This window comes from Orcinus orca, chromosome 12 (assembly GCF_937001465.1).
Source record: "Orcinus orca chromosome 12, mOrcOrc1.1, whole genome shotgun sequence".
Lineage (NCBI taxonomy): Eukaryota > Metazoa > Chordata > Mammalia > Artiodactyla > Delphinidae > Orcinus > Orcinus orca.
In genome coordinates, this window is record NC_064570.1 from 12515386 (window position 1) to 12535712 (window position 20327).

General features: G+C 39.7%; 2 protein-coding genes across 13 annotated transcripts in view; one reads left to right on the plus strand and one right to left on the minus strand.

Moving 5' to 3' along the window:
- IPCEF1 (interaction protein for cytohesin exchange factors 1) overlaps positions 1-20327 on the plus strand; it is a 183154-nt gene that overhangs the window by 157737 nt on the left and 5090 nt on the right. For 11 of the 12 annotated variants that reach the window (XM_033404499.2, XM_033404489.2, XM_033404524.2 and 8 more), the window contains one exon: positions 11606-11799. In XM_033404499.2, the coding sequence (XP_033260390.1) occupies positions 11606-11799 (194 nt within the window). Of the gene's footprint in view, positions 1-11605; positions 11800-13047; positions 13483-20327 lie in introns of all 12 variants that reach the window. The other variant, XR_004476519.2, reaches the window with a different exon arrangement.
- The window catches only part of OPRM1 (opioid receptor mu 1), a 159923-nt gene that overhangs the window by 55207 nt on the left and 84389 nt on the right, over positions 1-20327 (minus strand). The window lies entirely within an intron of this gene.

Below are 20327 nucleotides of genomic sequence, written 5' to 3' on the forward strand. Positions count from 1 at the left end.
TTCTGGTCTAAAATATTTTAATGTGTAATGGCGAGAGTGGGAAGAATAAGACTCATTTAACAAAAGAAAGCAGAGTAAAATAAGTGCCACAGAGACATACAAAGTACTCGAGGGATTTGAAAGAGAGCAGGAACTCAAAATACGGAAGATCGTATCTAAGTGATCTAAGCTGATCTAAGATCTAAGTGGGAAGGTCTGCAGGTAGAGAGGTGAGCCATGGAAAGGAGGAATGGAAAATAAATTTGGGTGATGTTGAATACTGGGCTCGTTGTTAGTTTATTTCAATAGATAATAGATGACGATTTCTAATCAGGGTAATCATATAATTGGAGGTGCACTTTAGAAAAATTACATGAGCTTAAGAATTTGGGGGTAGAAAAGTGTAAGGGGACAAAGGAAATTAGAAGAGTTAGGAAGCTTGTGTAATAGCTGGGGTGGCAGAGGGGATAAGAAGCAAAGGAGAGATTTACCTGAGGGGTTCTATAGCATGTCTATCAAGGTGAAGACCAATCTTGGTTTTTGTATCTCTGCTACTTAATTTAGTCCCTAGAAAATTTCCTAGTGATACTATCTTTTGAACTATAATTTGCGAAGTGATTTGAAAATGGGAGTAAATATTTACTACTGGAAAAATCTTGAATCTATAATTCTTGACCTCAATGGCATTAATCTCAAGCATGGATGACTCACTACCTGCTTTCTCTGCTTCATGTCAAGTGGCCAAAAATCCCTGATGATGTCATGAAATAATGCTGATTAAGTTACCTGCAAATTTATGCCATATAACTAGGTCAATTATAGTTCTCAGACCTTAATCTCATTTTTTTGGAAATATAGTTGATGAACAATATTATGTTAGTTCAGGTATTCTATATAGTGATTTAAGATTTGTGTACATTAGAAATGATTACCATGATAAGTCTAGTGACCATCTGTCTCCGTACAAAGTTATTACAATATTATTGACCATATTCCTTATGCTATATGTTACTTCCCCATGATTAATTGTTATATAACTGGGGTTTGTACCTCTTAATCCCCTTCATTTATTTATCTAACCCTCCCCCCCACCCTGCCCTCCTTTCAGGCAACCACCTATTTGTCCTCTGTATCTATGAGTCTGTTTTTGTTTTGTTTTTATTTTTAAAAATTTTTTCTTTTTTAATAAATTTATTTATTTATTTTTGGCTGCATTGGGTTTTCGTTGCTGCACGCGGGCTTTCTCTAGTTGTGGCGAGCAGGGGCTACTTTTCGTTACGGTGTGCGTGCTTCGCATTGCGGTGGCTTCTCTTGTTGCGGAGCACGGGCTCTAGGTGTGCGGGCTTCAGTAGTTGTGGCACGCGGGCTTTGTTGCTCCACAGCATGTGGGATCTTCCCGGACCAGGGTTTGAACCCGTGTCCCCTGCATTGGCAGGTGGATTCTTAACCACTGCACCACCAGGGAAGTCCCTGTTTTGTTTTTTAGATTCCACATATAACTGAGATCAGTAGTTTTTTGGTGGCATCTTTAGGATTTTCTACCTATAGTATCATGTCATCCGCAAACAGTGACAGTTTACTTCTTCCTTTCCAATTTGGATTCCTTTTTCTCGTCTGCTGTGGCTGGGATTTCAATACTATGTTGAATAAAAGTGGTAAGAGTGGACATCCTTGTCTTGTTCCTGATCTTAGAAGAAATGCTTTGAGCTTTTCACTGTTCAGTATGATGTTGACTAGTTTTCTCATGTATGACCTTTATTATGTTGAGGAATGTTCCCTCTGTAGCCACATTGTTGAGAGTTTTTATTATAAATGGACGTTGAATCTTGTCAAAAACTTTTCTGCATCTGTTGAGATGATCATATGGTTTTTATTCTTCAATTTGTTGATGTGGTGTATCACATTGCTGTAGTTGCAGTTACTGAACCAGCCTTGTATCCCTGGGATAAATCCCACTTGGTCGTGATGTATGATCCTTCTAACGTATTGTTGCATTTGGTTTGCTAATATTTTGTTGAGGATTTTTACATCTGTGTTCATCAGTGATATTGGCCTGTGATTTTCTTCTTTTATAGTATCTTTGTCTGGTTTTAGTGTCAGGGTGATGCTAGCCTCATAGAATGAGTTCAGAACTGTTCTGTCCGCTTCAATTTTTTTGGAATAGTTTCAGAAGAATAGGTGTTAACTCTTCTTTAAATGTTTGGTAGAATTCACCTGTGAAGTTGTGTGGTCCTGGACTTTTGTTTGTTGTGAGTTTTTAAATTACTGATTCAATTTCATTGTTGATGATCAATCTCTTCATATTTTCTATTTCTTCCTGATTCAGTCTTGGGAGTTTGCATGTTCTAGGAATTTATTCATTTCTTCTAGGTTCATTTTATTGGTGTATATTTGTTTGTAGTAGTAATCTCTTATGATCCTTTGTATTCATGTAGTGTTGCTTGTAACCTGTCTTTCATTTCTGTTTTTGAGTCCTTTTTTTCTTGATGAATCTGGTTAACGGCTTAGCAGTTTTGTTTACTTTTCAAAGAATCAGATCTTAGTTTCACTGATCTTTTCTACTCCTTAGTCTCTTATTTATTTACGCTTTGATCTTTACTATTTCTTTCTACTAACTTTGGGGTTTGTTCTTTTTTTAGTTCCTTTAGGTACAGGGTTAGATTGTTTATTTGAGATTTTTGTTTGTTTGTTTCTCAAGGTAAGCTTATATTACTATAAACTTCCTTCTTAGAACTGCTTTTGTTATTCCCATAGACTTTGGATCAGTGTGTTTCCATTTTCATTTGTCTCCAGGTATTTTTACACAAAGCTGGGGAATATTCTTTGTGCCCCTGGTCTGAGAATGACGTCCCTGATCTGCAAGTCTTCTTGAACGCATACACCTGCAGTTTACACTTTACTTCTGTGAAGAATCTTGTGCAGTCCTTTGAGATGCTCGCAACCTAATGGTCTCAGATTCATTTGTTTGTCTCTTTGATTATACCCTCCTGACCCTTCCTGGCTGTTCCGGAGACTCCTGAATATATGTCACCCTGTGCATCAAGAGCAAGGAACTAGAATGATATGAGCACGTGTCTGAATTTTCAACTAGAAATGGAAACTATAAGATCAGTTTTTACAGGTAGATCCTTCTTGTCTAGACAACACCATAAGCCTTTGACATCTTTTCCTGCACTACCCTTTGGTTGTTAATTTTTAATTTCTCTCCCTACAATTTTATTTCTTCTTAATTAAAGCCGAGGCAAATAAGGTTCTATTTGCCTCAAACTACAAAACTATAGTAAGCAGCCAATTGACAAACATTTCAAAGTAGATTTTAATTTTTAGAGCAATTTTAGGTTCACAGCAAAATTGAGAGGCAGGTACAGAGACTTCCTGTCTACCCCTGCCCCTACGCATAATAGCCTTTTCCATTATCAATGTTCCTCCCACTAAAGTAGTATATTTTTTAAAACTGATGAACTTACACTGACACGTCATAATTACCCAAAGTCCATAGTTTAACTTAGGGTTCACTCTTAGTGTTCTACATTCTGTGGGTTTGGACAAATGTATAACAATGTGTATCCATTAATACTGTATCATACAGAGTATTTTCACTGTCCTACAAATTCTCTGTACCCCACCTTTTAATCCTTCCCTTCCCCAATGCCTAGCAACCACTGATCGTTTTACTATCTCCATAGTTTTGCCTTTTCCAGATGCAAATTCATGTCATATATGAACAAAGATAGTTTTGTTTATTCCTTCCCAATCTGTATACTTTTATCTCCTTTTCTTGTGTTATTGTGTTGGCTAGGACTTTCAGTACAACGTTGAAGAGGAGTAGTGGGAGGGGACATCCTTGCCTTGTTACTGATCTTAGTGGGAAAGCTTCTAGTTTCTCACCATTAAGTATGAAGTTAGCTGTAGGTTTTTTGTAGATATTCTGTATTGAGTTGAGGAATTTTCTTTCTTTTTTTAAAAATTAATTAATTACTTTTATTTATTTTTGGCTATGATGGGTCTTCGTTGCTGTGCACGGGCTTTCTCTAGTTGCAGCGAGCGGGGGCTACTCTTCATTGTGGTGCCGGGCTTCTCATTGCGGTGGCTTCTCTTGTTGCAGACCACAGGCGCCTAGGGGCTTCAGTAGCTGTGGCTCGAAGGCTCTAGAGCTCAGGCTCAGTAGTTGTGGCACATGGGCTTAGTTGCTCTGCAGCATGTGGGATCTTCCTGGACCAGGCCTCGAACCCATGTCTCCTGCATTGGCAGGCAGATTCTTAACCACTGTGCCACCAGGGAAGCCGCCAGGAATTTTCTTTTTATTCCTTGATTACTGAGAAGTTTTTTTTTTTTTAATCACAAATGAGTATTGGGTTTTGTTAAATGCTTTTTCTGTGTCTATTGATATTATCATGTGTTTTTTTCCTTCTTCCTCTTAAGCCTATTGATGTGATCAACTACATTAATTTATTTTCAAATGTTGAGCCAGCCTTGCATATCTGGGATAATTCCCACTCGGTCATGGTGTAAAATTTTTTTATTCTTCAATTTGCTAATATTTTGCTGAGGAATTTTGCATCTATGTTCATGAGGTATATTGATTTTCAGCAATGAAATGTATTTGTCTGGATTTGATGATTAGGGTAATGCTGGCCTCATAGAATGAGTCAGGAAGTATTCCCTCTGCTTCTGTCTTCTGAAGGAGATTGTAGAGAATTGGTATAATTTTTTCTTTAAATGTTTGGTAGAATTCATCAGTGAACCCATATGGGACTGGTGCTTTGTTTTAGAAGGTTATTAATTATTGATTCAATTAGAAGGTTTTTCAATTATTGATTGAATATAGGCCTATTCAAATCATTTATTTCTTGTGTGAGTTTTGTTTCTTTTAAAGAATTGGTCTGTTTCAGCTAGGTTATTAAATTTTGGGGCACAGAGTAGCTCATAGCATTTTTTTACTATCCTTTTAATGTCCCATGGATTCTGTAGTGATAACCCTCTTTTTCATTTCTGCTGTTAGTAATTTGTGTCCTTTCCCTTTTTCTCTAACCAAAAACAAATTTTAATTTTTACTTTTACTCTATGTAGACACTTTACATTTAGTAAGAATAGTTTACTTACTGAGTTTTTAAAGAATCCAAATCCAGAATTAGCTTGCTGTGTTTATTATGTATGGATATATGAAGGAGGTGATGTATGGATATATGAAGGAGGTGAGAATGAGATTAAGAATGGAAATTTTGACCAAACAGTGAATGTTTAACAAATATGTTGTGAGGAGGTATTATATTTCTGGCTCAATTGTTGGCATTTGGAGATGCTTTTTGAAGATAACAAAGGCAATAGCCCTCTTGCATAGAACTTACAGTCTGGTGCATATGTCTGTTTTGGCAGGGTTTGGAGACAATTAGGTAAGTAGAAGAACAGGATAATTTCTGGTAGTGAGTAAGTTCTATAAGGGAAATTAGGTAAGGGTATATAATAATGGAGGTAGGAAGAAGGACCTTTATTTAAATGACTGGTTGGGGAGGATCTCCATGAGGAGGCAATGTTTGATCTGGGACCTGAATTTCACAAGGAAACCTACACATATAAACAATAGCTGGCAAAATGCCCTAGACAGAGAGAAAGTAGAGTATAAATGCTATAGGACTGGCACAAATTTTGCGGTTCAGGAAACAGAAATAAATTCAGCATGGCTGGAGCAGAGTGGGTAGGGGCAGCATAGGAAGATACTGGAGAATTCAGTAGCAGCTGGCTATGTGGCAACTAGTGGGTCCTTTAAGGTATTTGGATTTTGTTCTAAGTGCAATGAGATACTTCTGGAGGAACTGAAGCTGAGGAATGTTTTGGTGTGGTTTACATTTTAAAAAGATCACTTCACTGTATGAAAAATGGGTATTAGGAATGTAGCTGTCGAAATAGACCAACAATGAAATGATGGTAGCAATGGGGTGGGGAGCAGAAAAAATACACATATTTGGGATATATTATAAACATACAATGTACGAATGTAAGATTCATAAAGGATTGTTGCCTGGTTTAGTCTGTCCCTAGTCTTTCAGCTGCACTGCCCGAGTACACAGTGGACGTTCAAAGATATGTGATTGTTGAACTTAATAAAGGGATCAAACGTGTGAGGGAAAGAGAGGAATCAAGGATGAGTCATAAGTTTTCCAGAACATTCAGTCCTCTGCGGAATGAAATATAATCTCAACTGTATAGGATTTTTATCACTTCCTGGGAAAAGGTTTATTAGTAGGGATTTAATGGCCATGTTGAAATATGTAACTCTAAATGTGTACACTGAGGATTTCCTATAAGGCAGAAATAAGGATGTCTTGCAAGTAATTATAGATCACACTAGATTATAACCATAGACATAAGGACAACAGAGCACCATCTTGAAAAGGTAAGGGCATTTATCTGCTCCAAACCTTCATTTTCTGCTTGTGAAATTGTATTGGGGTAACTTCTTCTTCCTCTTGCCTCACTGCTCTTGGCATGAAGTGCTCCTCATATCTTTCCCCTCCTTCTGAATCTTCCATGTTTTGTCTTTTGCTAATGTCAACAAGAAAGATCTTCTTAAATATATATCATCCCTTTATTGAGTCTAAATCATTAGATTATTGACCTAAGTTTGGAGAACATTTTCTAGACTGACCCCACCAGACATTCTGAGCCAGTCTAACAGAAGTAAAGGGTCACTAACATTTACCTCAAATTCCTACCAACTCAACAATATTGAGATACTGATGCTTTAGAGCAGGGATTCTGGAACCCTCCCTTGAGCAAGCCAGATTTTTAAAAAAACTATGATATGGCACAGAGAAAATAGATGCTGCTTTCTGGACAAGTCTCAACTTTCTAGCTGTAATTTCAGTCCTTTTCTCTTCCGGTGAGCTGAGGCTGTTTCTGCATGACTAATTGCTGGGAAGCAGTCTAGCCTTGCTACTCAGAGTATGTCCATGGACCAGCACTTCAGACATCACCTAGGAGCTCCTTAAAAATTTAGCATCTCAGTGCCCGCCATCCCAGACTGAATGAATCAGAAACTGTATTTTACCAAGATCCCTAGGTGGTTGTTTGCTTATTAAAGTTGGAGAAGACTGCTCCGGAAGTGCCTGGGCCTGCACAGTGTGGAAGCAAACTTTTATTCCTCATTCCACACTGCTTTACATTTTGGAAAGATCACTTACTGTTTTCCAAGAATCTCCACATTTTTTCTCATCTATAAAATAAAAATAGTTTTCATCTTCCTTGGCAAAGAACTCATGAGGCGTGATGCCTTATGTGGAGAAGGAAATTAAAGTCCTGTTATTTTATGTAAGAGACTAAAATATGCACTTGAGAGGAAGGATAACAGTTGCGTTGAAAACACTTGATTGTCAGACAAAAGTCTTTCATTTTGCCACAGAAGACAAGGGAGATAGAAATAATTAACTTGGCTTCTGTTTCCAGAGGGAGAGAGACCAGTGGTCTTTTCTGCCAATCTTTTTTTTTTTTTTTTTTTGCTCTTTTTATAATCTGGTAAGATAAGGGAACAATGTAGTATTTCCTAATATGATATTAGAATTTAGAAACATATTTATTTAAAAAAGGTGAAATGGAGATTTTTAAAAATATTACTCTATTGAGAAGCCTTTGAAAGGTACAGGGATAGCCCTGTAGGATTAGCCAGCCAGCGCTAGTCTTCCATACAACCGTTAGGAAGGACTCGGTTCACCTCGGCTTTGGGGTCAGGTGCAAGCTGTGTTTTCCTGTGTGCTTGTGCCCTTTGGGTCTTTTTTTTTTGTCTTATGATCCTATTTATCATCTGCTTCCATTATTACTGGATGTTCATTTTATTGTCCTGTGAAGACCTAGGCACCAGCCATTAGTAACAGTAAAACAGTATAAAATCCCCATTTAGGTCATGGATGAGGTTAGATCACAGGGCTTTCCCATGAGTATCTAGCAATATGTTGTATATCTCTCAGATTATGATACAAAAAAGGCAAATAGGGACAGGAATATGTGTGTGGAAGGGCGATAATCTCTGATATTTTTAACTTAAAGGTAATATATATTGATATATATATAAATATATAAATATATAAATATATTAAATAATAATAAAATTATCCAAAGAGGCGGTCCTCTTTATTTTTCATTTAGGGAATGTACTTTATGCCATGTTATTTCAAGATTCTAAAGTTTATTTTCATCTTTACTGATTTAATATTGTTGAATTAGATGTAAGATCTTAATATAATCATTTTACTCTGACATAATTACAAATTAATGTGTTAGTCGAAAGTATTTTTATTTTCTATCACAATCTTTAGCAGCACAACTGAGCAGCTTGGTGAACACAGAGAAAGTAAAGAAGTCATTCTGTTTATCTTCTTTGTTGTCTACTTGTTTGGTTTGTTTCTTGAGGTTTGTTAAATATATATTACTTTAAAAATACTGTGGTATTAAAAGCTATGTATTCAGGCTTTATTTGAGGTAGAGTCCCCACCTGCCTATCTGTAAAAAAATGATGTGTACAATTATTGTGTTCTTCTGGGACTGGAAACTCCCAGAGTCGCCAATGCTAATATTCCGCTCTAAGAGTCAGATGTCTTTTCATTTAGATTTCTTAAGACTTTCTGATGTCTCCAACTTAACTCCAGGACTGTTGCCATGCTTAGTATTTCTCCTATGCAAGTGTCATCAGTTATCATGATAATCTTATAAAAGTCTACTTTTTAATAGCGCTATTGACATATGCTTCACATACCATAAAATTCACACATAAAAACATACAGTTCAGTGGTTTTTAGTATATTCATAGAGTTGTGCAACTAGATCCACAATCTAATTTGAGGACATCTTAGCACCACACACAGGAAAAACCCCATACATATTAGCAGTCACTCCCCATTCCTACTTGTCCCTTCCTCAGCCCCAGGCAACCACTAATCTACTTTCTGTCTCCATGGATTTGTTTATTCTGGACATTTCATTATAAATGGACGATACAGTATGTGTCTTTTGTGACTGGCTTTTTTTACTTCGAAGAATTTTTCAAGGTTCAGCCATGTTTTAGTATGTGTCAGTACTTCATTTCTTTTAATGACTAATACTCCATTGCATGCGTGTACCACAATCTGTTACCCCACTCATCAGTTGATGAGCATTTAGGCTGTTCGCACCTTTTGTCTATATCATTCATGACATTCATGCACAAGTTTTGTGTTAACATGTTTTTAATTTTCTTGAGTATATAACTAGAAATAGAATTGGTGGGTCATATGGTAACTTAAAATGCTACATTTAGCATTTTGAGGAATTACCAAACAGTTTCCTAAAGTGGTGGGTCCATTTTATAGTCCCACCAGCAACTTTAAGGGTTCCAGTTTCTCCACATCCTTGGCCACACTTCTTATTGTGCCTTTTTGATTTTAGCCATCCTGATGAGTGTGAAATAGTATCTCATTGTGGTTTTTTTTTTTTTTTTTGCGGTACGCGGGCCTCTCACTGTTGTGGCCTCTCCCGTTGTGGAGCACAGGCTCTGGACGCGTAGTCTCAGTGGCCATGGCTTACCGGCCCAGCCGCTCCGCGGCATGTGGGATCTTCCCAGACCGGGGCACGAACCCATGTCCCCTGCATCGGCAGGCGGACTCGCAACCACTGCGCCACCAGGGAAGCCCTCATTGTGGTTTTGACTTGCATTTCTCTAATGACTGATGATACTGAGCATCTTTTCATGTGCTTATTGACAAAAACCTACTTTTGATGTCTGCACAGCCTGAGCCAAAAACTCTAATTGTGTTGAAATGTAGTTTTGAATATTTTCTCCTTTTTTAATAATATTGTAGTGAACAAAGAAGTTTACTGACCAATACTTTAATTTAGTTGCAAAGTTAGCCCAACATCTTTGCTCTTCATTTTATGAAAGAGTATTGGGCACACCTGTGGGCTTTCTGGTAGTAGAAGGGGGAAAACTATTGCCTAAAGACACTTAATCTTATAAGAGTAAATGTAAAGTAAGTGAGTGCGCTTAATTTTGATGCTTCTAGACTACTGTTGTGTGCTTTTCTCTTTGGTGAGACCTTTTCTGCAGTTCTTCTAAGGCCATACTTCCTATATGATCCTCTATCAAGCTTGTTCTCAGGACGGGAGCTAAAATGCATAGACACTAGAGAGTACATGGTAGAAAACAATCTTATTGTCTATCTTTCCCAACATTATTTTCAGACTGAAGTGAATAAAGGACTGAAGTTCTTAGTAAGAAATTAAAGCACCATCAAGAGATGGTTTTCTTTGAGTAACTTTCTGTATCATTTGAGACTCTTTCAGCTGCACATGCTTGAAAACGACACTCAGAATATCTTAACAAAGGCAATGTACTGGCTCCCGTAAGCTAAGAGGGCAGTAATGGTATCACCGAAATCCATGTGTCAGTTGGATCCTATGGATTGGCTCCATTCTCATGATTCTTGGCATGATTTCTGGAATCTTCCAGGTTACATCATCACACCACTCCGTTTAGGAAAATAGAGAAATTGATTCCCTGATCCCCCAAACCAAAGTCTCAGAATTGAGTCTCTTTGGCCCCAGTGGGCCTGATCTGAGACACGTGCTCATCCCTGGGTGAATGACTGTGGCTAGCATGATGGAACTGCCACTGGCTTAGCCTAGCACATCCGGGGACCCCCCGGATCCTGGGTGGAGTCACTTTACTGGAAGCATTTGAGCTGAGGCTGGCAAGGTGGGGTTAACAAAGAGAAGGGAGGTGTGTGGCATGAGGAATTATTATTATCTGCTGAAAGCCACAGACCACAGGTGGATTCCTTCATTCAAAGAACAGTTCTAGGAAGGACATTAAAAAGTGATCTGGGACAATGGTTCTCAAGCTTTAGAGTGTGTACTGGTCTGTAAGGTTATCCTGCCCCACCATTGTATTTTAGAAACAGAGAACTTACTTGGTTTCACAGGTTTATAGGTGGAGAGGAACTTTGCCCCAGGATGAATCATTCCCTGAGTCCCACCAATCTCTGATTTAGATGATATTTGGGTGAGATTTGAGACTTAGAGTTGATGTTTGAATGGGTTAAGACTTTCGGAGATGTTGGGATGAGTGAATGTATTTTGCATGTGAGAGGGACATAAATTTTGGGAGGTTAGATTGTGTACTATTATGGGTTCAATTGTGTCCTTCCAAAGTTCCTGTGTTGAAGTCATAACCACTGAGACCTCAGAATGTGACCTTATTAGGAAATGGCTATTTTTTGCAGGTGTAATTAGTTAAGAGGTCAATAGGGTGAGCCCCTAATCCATATGACTGGTGTCTGTAAAAGGGGGAAATGTGGACACAGAGACATGCACACTGTAAAACACCATGTGAAGATTAGAGTTATGCTGCCACAAGCCAAGGAGCCACCAGCAGCTGGCAGAGAGGCTGGAACAGATCCTTCCCTACAGCCTTCAAAGGGAACACGGCCCTGGTATGACAAAGTACCACCAACTGAGCGGCTTAGACAATAAAAATTTATGTCTCGCAGTTTTGGAGGCTGGAAGTCTAAGATCAAGGTATCAGGAGGGCCTTGTTTTAGGACCATGTCAAATGTTCTGTCCTTGATTAACTGGGTTTATTGTTATTTATTTATTTTAATAGATGAGACAAAAGTGTCTGAAGATGATGAAATGGAGAAGCTCTACAAATCGTTAGAGCAAGCTAGTCTGTCTCCTCTTGGGGACCGGCGACCTTCAACCAAAAAGGAGTTGAGAAAGTCCTTTGTCAAGCGATGCAAAAATCCATCCATAAATGAGAAGCTCCACAAAATCCGAGCTTTGAACAGCACATTAAAGGTAAGAAATTTCGGACTGCGGCTGAACTCTGTGGATGTGGCGTGAGAAAATGCTGGTTCTGTAGAATGATTTATGCTAACCACACGTGTGGGGGGAGGGTAGGGAAAGGCAGTAAAAGCCAGTGCAGTCTCTATAGGGTGAGTTGACCCTTGACATTCTTAAAACAGTAGGAAATTCACACAGCAGCACCCAATGCAGTTTTTCTGTTTTGTTTTGTTTTGTTTTTACAATAGGCCTGGATTTTTCCATTCACTCTGGTGTAAAATTTCACATACTGAGCTCCTAGATGGAAGGATCATGTGTAATTTGTTTTTGTACCCTACGACCCGGAATAATAAATGTTGCTGAGAGCCTGAGGTAGTCAACTGGTGAGAATACACAGTCAAATTTAATAAGATCTTGGGATTTTGCCTGATTCATTAAAGGGTGCCGTTCTTTTATACTATATCCAGAAGAAACTTCCTACGTTTCAGATATAGCAGACTTACATGATGCTAAGCTCTTGAGTCTGGAGCCAAGAACACCATGAGAGCTGGGCAGTGGGAAACAGACACTTCACGGTAGCAGACGAGCAGATGTTTTCACAGTGAGAATAAGACACAGGGCACAGGATGTACTGAAGCTATGTTCATGGCCTCCCATAACTAAAATGGTTCTTTATAACAAAAGCATCCCGCTTTCACGTCGAGATTATAGCACAAACAAGTAGAGGCCAGAATACTTGGTAAAACAGTCCTGAATTAGCAGAAGATTTATAGATTCTGGAAAGCCTTGCAGACCCGCAATTTAATGCTGTTTTGTACATGTCCTTTTGCATCATGAATTTGAATCCCTCTCCAGGAAGAAATATCAGCAATCAAAAGGACAAGGCTACAAAAGATGGTGGAGTGACTCTCAGTCAGATGTCCCAGTGAGTCAGTGGAAGACCTAAGCCCCCTAAAAGCCTTGTAAAAATAAGGCTGAAAAATAAAAGGCAAAGGTGTATTTTATTTATACAAAGAAAACCCAAATGTAGAGGAAATTCCCTAGCATTTAATGATGAAAGACATCACTAGCACTCATTTCAAAGTCAAATATGTTCTATTCCATAGTATTTACAGAGTTGATAAATGTGTTTGGTCATCCAATGTAATATGCCGTACTGTGTTGGGATTTTACTGTCTTATTTGTGATAACTGATACGAGTGAATACATTTTTTATTGAACAAATACTTCCCGACTCTTACTATGTATGAGGCACTACTCTAGGACACTGGGACCACTGAGAAGACCCCACTGGACAATGGAAACATAAAGGAAAACAATTGCTATGAGATGTGATAAGTGCTATAGTTGATATCAGCTTTGGTAGCCCAGAGGAGGGAAACCGCTGCCTACCTGAGGCCATTAGGGACAATGCCATGGAGATGCTGAAACTGGCCCATCATAAGAGATGAAGAAAATCAGGAAGAGAAGGAAGTGCATTCAAGGAGGAGGAGCTGGCCTAGGCAGATGCATAAAAGTGGATGAGATGTTGCAGCCCACATTGGGAGAAGTAGGGAATAGAGGCTAAGGAGAGCCTGGACAGTTCAGGCTACTTCTAGAAGGAGAAAGACGGTGGTCTCAGCTTTCCAAAGAGCAGGAAACTCAGGATTCTGGACCTTCATCTGACCATGGCCAGGGGCTTGGAAACTGGGAGCGCAGGTTTGTACAAAGAATTCAAAGGTTTTACTGACGCAGCTGGTTCTCTGTGATGTCTTGTTCTCCATGCACTATGGCCACAGGCTTGAGGAACTCAGCATCTTTTTCTTTTCTTCCCAGGTATTAGTTATCTATTGCTAGGCAACAAAATACCCACAAACTTAGCAGCTACAGGCAATAGACATTCATCATTTCACAGTTTCTGTGAGTCAGGCATTTGGGTGTGGCTTGGTTAGGTGCTTCTGCTTCAGAGTCTCTTATAAGGCTGTAATCCAGGCATACAGCTGGGGCTGTAATCCAGGCATCAGTTTTCATTCCTCCACTGGGGGAGGGTGTGCTTCCAAGCTCTCTCACGTGGTTGTTGGCAGGATTCAGTTCCTCGCAGGTTGTTGGACTGAGGGTCTCAGTTGTTCACTGTCTGTTGGCTGGAGGCCACCCCCAGTTCCTTCCCATGTGAGTCTCGTCATAGGGCAGTTCCCAAAATAGAAGCTGGCTGCCTGCAGAGCAGTAAAGCTGCGAGAGTGAGCGAGCAGGGTGGGTTATACCCCAATCTCAGGAGTGACATCACATCACATTTACAGTATTCTGTTCATTAGAAGCAAGTCGCTAGGTCAGCCTTCCTGCAGTCAAGGAGGGGAATTACAGAAGGGCATGAGTACCGGGGAGCAAGGAACATTGGGGCCATCTCAGGGGCTCTCTACCCCACCCAGCTGAAGAACTGCACTCTCTGAACATTTCTGGAAAGAAGACCTTTCCACAGATCCCTTACGCTGGGGCTGATGAAATGTACCCCACGTTATGTATTCCTGTGAACGTCCGAGGAGGACATGATGATGTGGAAATTGACCTTGTTGAAAAAAAAGAGAAAAAGCACATCAACCTATTCATTAGAGAAAGATTATTTGGTACATCATGTTCATTCATGTCACAAAGCTATCAGAATTATTTTAACTGTCTTTAAAACTCAAAGCAGTCAGGATAGTGGTTGCCTTTGAGGGGGAGGGGAGGATATGCACTGGGAGAGGCCACAAGTAAAGCTTCTGAGATAAGTCTTTTTTGACTTTGATGGTGGCTACACAGATGTGTTCATTTTGTGATAATTGCATCAAGCACAAACCTTGTATGCGCGTTTTTCTCTATGTGTGTTACGTTGCAATATAAATGTTTACTTAAAAAATATTTCAAAGCCGGAGTGTGGACAAGCAAAAAGAACAGTTTCATGCAGAAACAAGGAAACTGTTTGAATAATAATGTTTGTCTTAGTAATAGGCACATTGCAGAAATGAAGAAAAATCCTCTCACTGGGACTGTATTGGAATGAATGCTCTTCATGGAAATTCTTTTAGAAAGTTGAACAAACTATCATGTCACACACTAAAGGCCTTTAGATTAGACCTTTAGGAGTTTCTGATAGCTCCACATCCCCGGACTTTTGGCTAAGCCTGTATTTATTTTTAAATGAATGATTAATGGAATGATTAATGGGTCCAACTGAAACTTTCTCCCAAGATTCCTCTTGCCTGTGTCAAAAGAGGAACGAGCACTTCTTTGCCCACCTGCGCTGGTAGAACACATTTCCAGTGCTTAGGTCTTAAGGCAAGCCATGTACTGAATATTTGGAGTGAAGAATGGAAGTACATTATTTTTCAGAACCCCTACCAGACCCTGCCTGCCTGCCAGAATGCCTGGAGTATGTTGTCAAAGTGGTTCAAAGCATCCAGTGAGCCCGCTGCTCTATAGGGGAGAAGCAGGGCCTTTGCGTGATGCCTGTTGACCCCAGGGTGCCGAGTCAAGGAAGGCGCTCAGAGGGTTAAGTTGTTGCATTAATTTCCTTCCTCTCTATTCTTATCTACAGTTTTTTCTTTTATCCATAAAAGAACTAACACGGACTTGAGCTGAATGGTAAGAAATTTGAATTATTTAGAGCTAAAAACCATTTGAGAAGTGTTAGTTGAAGAGACCCTTTCCTAAAACCTTTTATCCCCTTTAGAGTGGTGGTGAATTCATTTTTACCTTAAAAAAATCAATTTTCCAAATTTGGTTGATCTGCAAAGATCTTATTTCGTTTTTTTCAGTAAAATATTAGGATCTCTCTCTGCACAGATATCAAAATTTCTTAAGAACAAAGTAACACTCCTTAAGTAACTTCATATGAATAGAACTATGGTAATATTAGAGAATGAAAGCATTTTTTTTTTTTTTTCGGAAAAGATTGTTTTTGGAAGTAGAGATGTGGAGAACTCAGAGAGAAGAAAGAAAACTCTTTTGGTCCTGCTTGACTTTCTACCAGCAATCCTTCTTAGTTACCCACTTATTAACTAACCTTTCTTCCCTCTGCTTCTGGGTCCTGGCCAACCTGCTTCATATCCCTCTTTGGTTACTTCCCTACTGCACAGTTTTCTCTCCTTCCTGAAACCCAAATATATCTTTTGATCTCCATTTATCACCACACCCTTGCTCTCTGGCTGTAAAATTATAAATCTCACCACTCAGATTACTATATGTGTGGTACTTTTCCCTCGAAATCAATATTATTCTGACCAATCTAGAAGTAGGAAAAGAAGAAAATGTAATAAAACACCCCAAATAAAATGTAAGTTAAAGCTAATTGTAGAGGACAGAAAATACATTTGTGTGCCACTAATATTTGGGATCATGCATGAGCAGATACCTCATTTGGATAAAATATATGCTGCCAATGCTTAGAATCCCTAAAACTATATGCAAATGTGTGGATATATCTATATCTATGTCTATGTCTATGTCTATGTCTATGCCTGTATCTACCTATATATCTGTAATATATATCTATATAACATATTATATATTATGTAGATATAGTACAGATATATCAATAATATGTATATCACATATATAATTATATATATATATATTTTTTGTTTGTTTGTTTGTTTGTCCGTTTATGGAGAGAATTTCCTCAGACTCTAAATAGGGTTCATGATGTAAAAGAGGTTAAAAGGCAAATGGGTGACTAGGTCTTTCATTCACTTCTTATTTGATTTATTCATTTTTCTCAACAGGTATTTAGTGAAAGTCTACTGTGTGTCAGTCATTCTTTCAGACACCTGGCTATGTATCAGACAAAAGCGCTTGACCTCATGAAGCTTACATTTAGGTGGAGAAAAAAATAAACAAAATAAATACGTTAAATTGGTAGTGTGCTAGGTGATGATACATTTGATAGCAAATAGAAGAGAAGGGGAATAAGGAATGTTGAGGGACTGATTTGTAACTAGGATAAGCATGAGAAGCCTCTTTAAAAGATAGCATTTGAGTAAAATCTGAAAAAGGAAAGGGAGTGAGCCTTCAGTCTACCTGAGGCAGAATGTTTCGAGTAACAGGGACAAAAACGCACATTCCTTGGGATGGGGGTGTGCCTGGTCCATTTAAGGATGGGTAAGGAGGTCAGTGTGGCTGGAATGGGGTGGGGAGGCAAGACGGGGAGCAGAGCCATGGGTCCAAGGGGCAGCAGGGGATCATAGCCTGTAATGCCTCGCTGACATTGCAAACACCTTGGCTTCAACTCAGAGTGCGATAGGAAGCCTTTGGAAAGTTCTCAACAGAGCTGTGCCATAGCTTGACATATTTCGAAGGTAGAACCATCTGAATTTTCTGGTACGTTGGGAGTAAGAGAAGGAGTCAAGGACAACTCCAGTGTCTGGCCTGAGCAACTGGCAAGATGGAGTTGCCATGAGGTGCTTTGAGGATGACTGTGGTAGGAGCAGGTTTCAGTACGTATTGGGAGTAGATGGGGGTATTGAGAATAACAGGAAGTAAGTTTTGGATACATTTTATTGGAGACGCCCAAGTGGAGCTGCTGAAGGGATCAACAAGTATGGTGTTCAGGGCGATGGTAAGGCAAGGTAGATTTGGGACCCTCAGTGTGTAGGGAGAGGGGAAGAGAGTACGTGAAATTTCCAAGAGCACGAAGGTAAGTAAAACAGAGAATAGGCTAAATCTGGAGCTCTGGGGCATACCAGTGTTAAAAGATTGGGTGGAACCAGCAAAGGAGGCTGAGAATAAGCGGTCACTCTGGGACGAGAAGATTCAGGAAAATGTGTCACAGAAGCAACATGATGAAGGTGTTCAAGAAGGAGTAGTCAACAGTTTTAGATGCTGTTGATAAGTTGAAGATGAATAATTGATCATTGGACTTAGCAGCATGGTGGTCATAGAGGGCCCTAACCAGAGCAGTTTTGGTGGAAGGATGGGGGCAGAAGCCTGATTGGAGACATTCTGTGAAAGAACGGGCACAAGGACGTTGGAGGCAGAGAAGAGCTGAACGTTGGCAGGAATAGTGAAGTCGGCTCAGGGGAGGGCTTTTACGATGGGAGAAATGAGAGCATGCTTGTACGCCCGTGAGAATGATCACATGGAGACAGGAGACTGACGAGTCACAGGAAAGAGGGGAGAATTGCGGAAGTGAATTTCTTGAATGTGAGAGAGGAAGCACTTGTACAAGTAGAGAGATTGGGCTTCGCTAGGAGCACAGATACTTCACCCAAATGAACAGGAAGGAAGGCAGCTTGGTGCTGATGTAGTAGAAGGTGCTGGGAGCTTGGGAGAACTACTCTTCTGATAGTTTCCATTTCCTCAAAAAAATAAAGAGCAGGGTCATCAGCTACAAGGGAGGATTGGGGAGGAGATTTGAGTAGAAATGAGAAGTTTTGAAATAGTCATTTGGGAGAGAGGGAGAGAAAAGGGGTAAGAAAACACAATTATTGGATAGTAGTGAAAGTCCATTTAATGGCAGTGGTCATGAATTTGAACTTTGACCCGTGAGCACAGTTGTGAATGTTTAGCATGTGCTGACCTGGATCTAGGCAGAGAGATTAGTTCAGTAATGAACAGGCATTGAATGTCTGCCTGTCATTCATGACTGTGTTAGGTACAGGGAACACAGGAATGAATAAAATATGTTCCCTGTCACCTTCCTTAAGAAGCTTTAGAATAGGTGGCGTGACAGAGCCATGAACATCTCAGCGTAACATGGTAAGTTCTAAGAGGGCTGGATCCCAGCATTGGAAGGCACGTGAACATACAAAAAGCTTCTCAGTTCAATCTGGGGGTTCAGAGGTTTTTTTGGAGAGCATGATGCCTGAAGTGAGTATACCTTTATGAGTTGTAGTAAAATCCAGTGAAAAAAAACAACTGGGAAATGTTCCATGTGAAGGTCCCTCAAGGAATTAGAGTCCTCCAGTGAAGGAAGGTGGAGAAGGTCCTCTGTGTGGCACATCCCGGGGGTATGAAGTAGCAGCGCGTCGGGGAGAAAATCCACATCAACACTCTTAGAGAGGAAAGGAAGAAGGAAGTGGAGGATGGGCTCATGTCCACGGAACCTTGGGCATGAAGGGGAACTATTAAGAATATTTGGAATTTTAGGGGGACCCCTTGCACTGTCGGGCAGAGGGTGGATACAAAGTGGGGACTGGAGGCAGGAACCTCACTTGGGAGGCTGTAGCAGCAGGTCAAGTGTGATATAGTGGACTTTGTATCCGAAAGTGGGATTATGTGCACAGGGATGAAGGGAACAGGAATAGATTTGAGATAAATGTGTCAGGTTGAGAGATCTTTTCTTGAATGTGGCAGCTGATACATCTTATGTTTCACTCCATTCCTTGACTACAGAAAAATCCCCTAACCTGAGACAGACATTTCGGAAATGTGTCATTGGTTACAGAGGAGGCAGGTGAAGTAATATGAATAGACTGTCTACTAGCATCATTGAAATATGCACTATTTGGATGGAAGTTTAATAGTCTTTTCTTGGAATAAAATGATAGCCTACATATTTATTCTGTATATATTAAATGTGTGAAATTTATTAAAAATGGTATAATTTAATAGAAAATAAAAAGATATATATTTTTTAAAAATAAATTTATTTATTTTTGGCTGCATCGGGTCTTCATTGCTGTGCATGGGCTTTCTCTAGTTTTGGCGAGCGGGGACTACTCTTCGTTGCGGTGCGCGGGCTTCTCATTGCGGTGGCTTCTCTTGTTGCAGAGCACGGGCTCTAGGCGCATGAGCTTCAGTAGTTGTGGCCCATGGGCTCAGTAGTTGTGGCTCATGGGCTCTAGAGTGCAGGCTCAGTAGTTGTGGCGCATGAGCTTAGTTGCTCCGTGGCATGTGGGATCTTCCCGGACCAGGGCTCGAACCCATATCCCCTGCATTGGCAGGTGGATTCTTAACCATTGTGCCACCAGGGAAATCCCTAAAAAAAAAAAAATATATATATATATATATATATATATATTTCATTATGTAAGGGTAGAATGTATTGGGATCAAGGCATAAGGAATAGGATTATCCCAATATAATGAGCTCCCTGATAAAGGGATTTTCTTAAGGAAAAAGGGTAAGATATATGCAAAGCATAAGGCAACTGATGAGTTTTTAAGTGGGCTATTTCAGTGTTGGGCCAGATCCAATCTATATCTCTATCTCTATCTCTATTTCTATCTCTATCTCTATCTCTATCTCTAAAAAGATATATTTTTGTACTGACTTATGTCTTAGGAAAAGTACTATGCCCCAGCTTTACTTAGTGAAGTTTGGATGGTTAACGGCATGATTATACAATTATCCATTCCAGGAGGAATAAAGCTCACACCGAGATAGAAATATGACTGTAGTGTGGAATAGTGGATTGATCAGGGAAGAGCGACATAGGAGACCTTGGTTATATGCCTAGTTCTTCCCCTAAGTCTTGGGTGGGATGCCTACCTTCTTTGTGGTCAGCCTATGTAAATGGGTGTCTTGCCATAGCTCTTAGGGTTGTTGTAGGGACTTGCATATTAATATGTAAAAACACTTTGATAATTTTA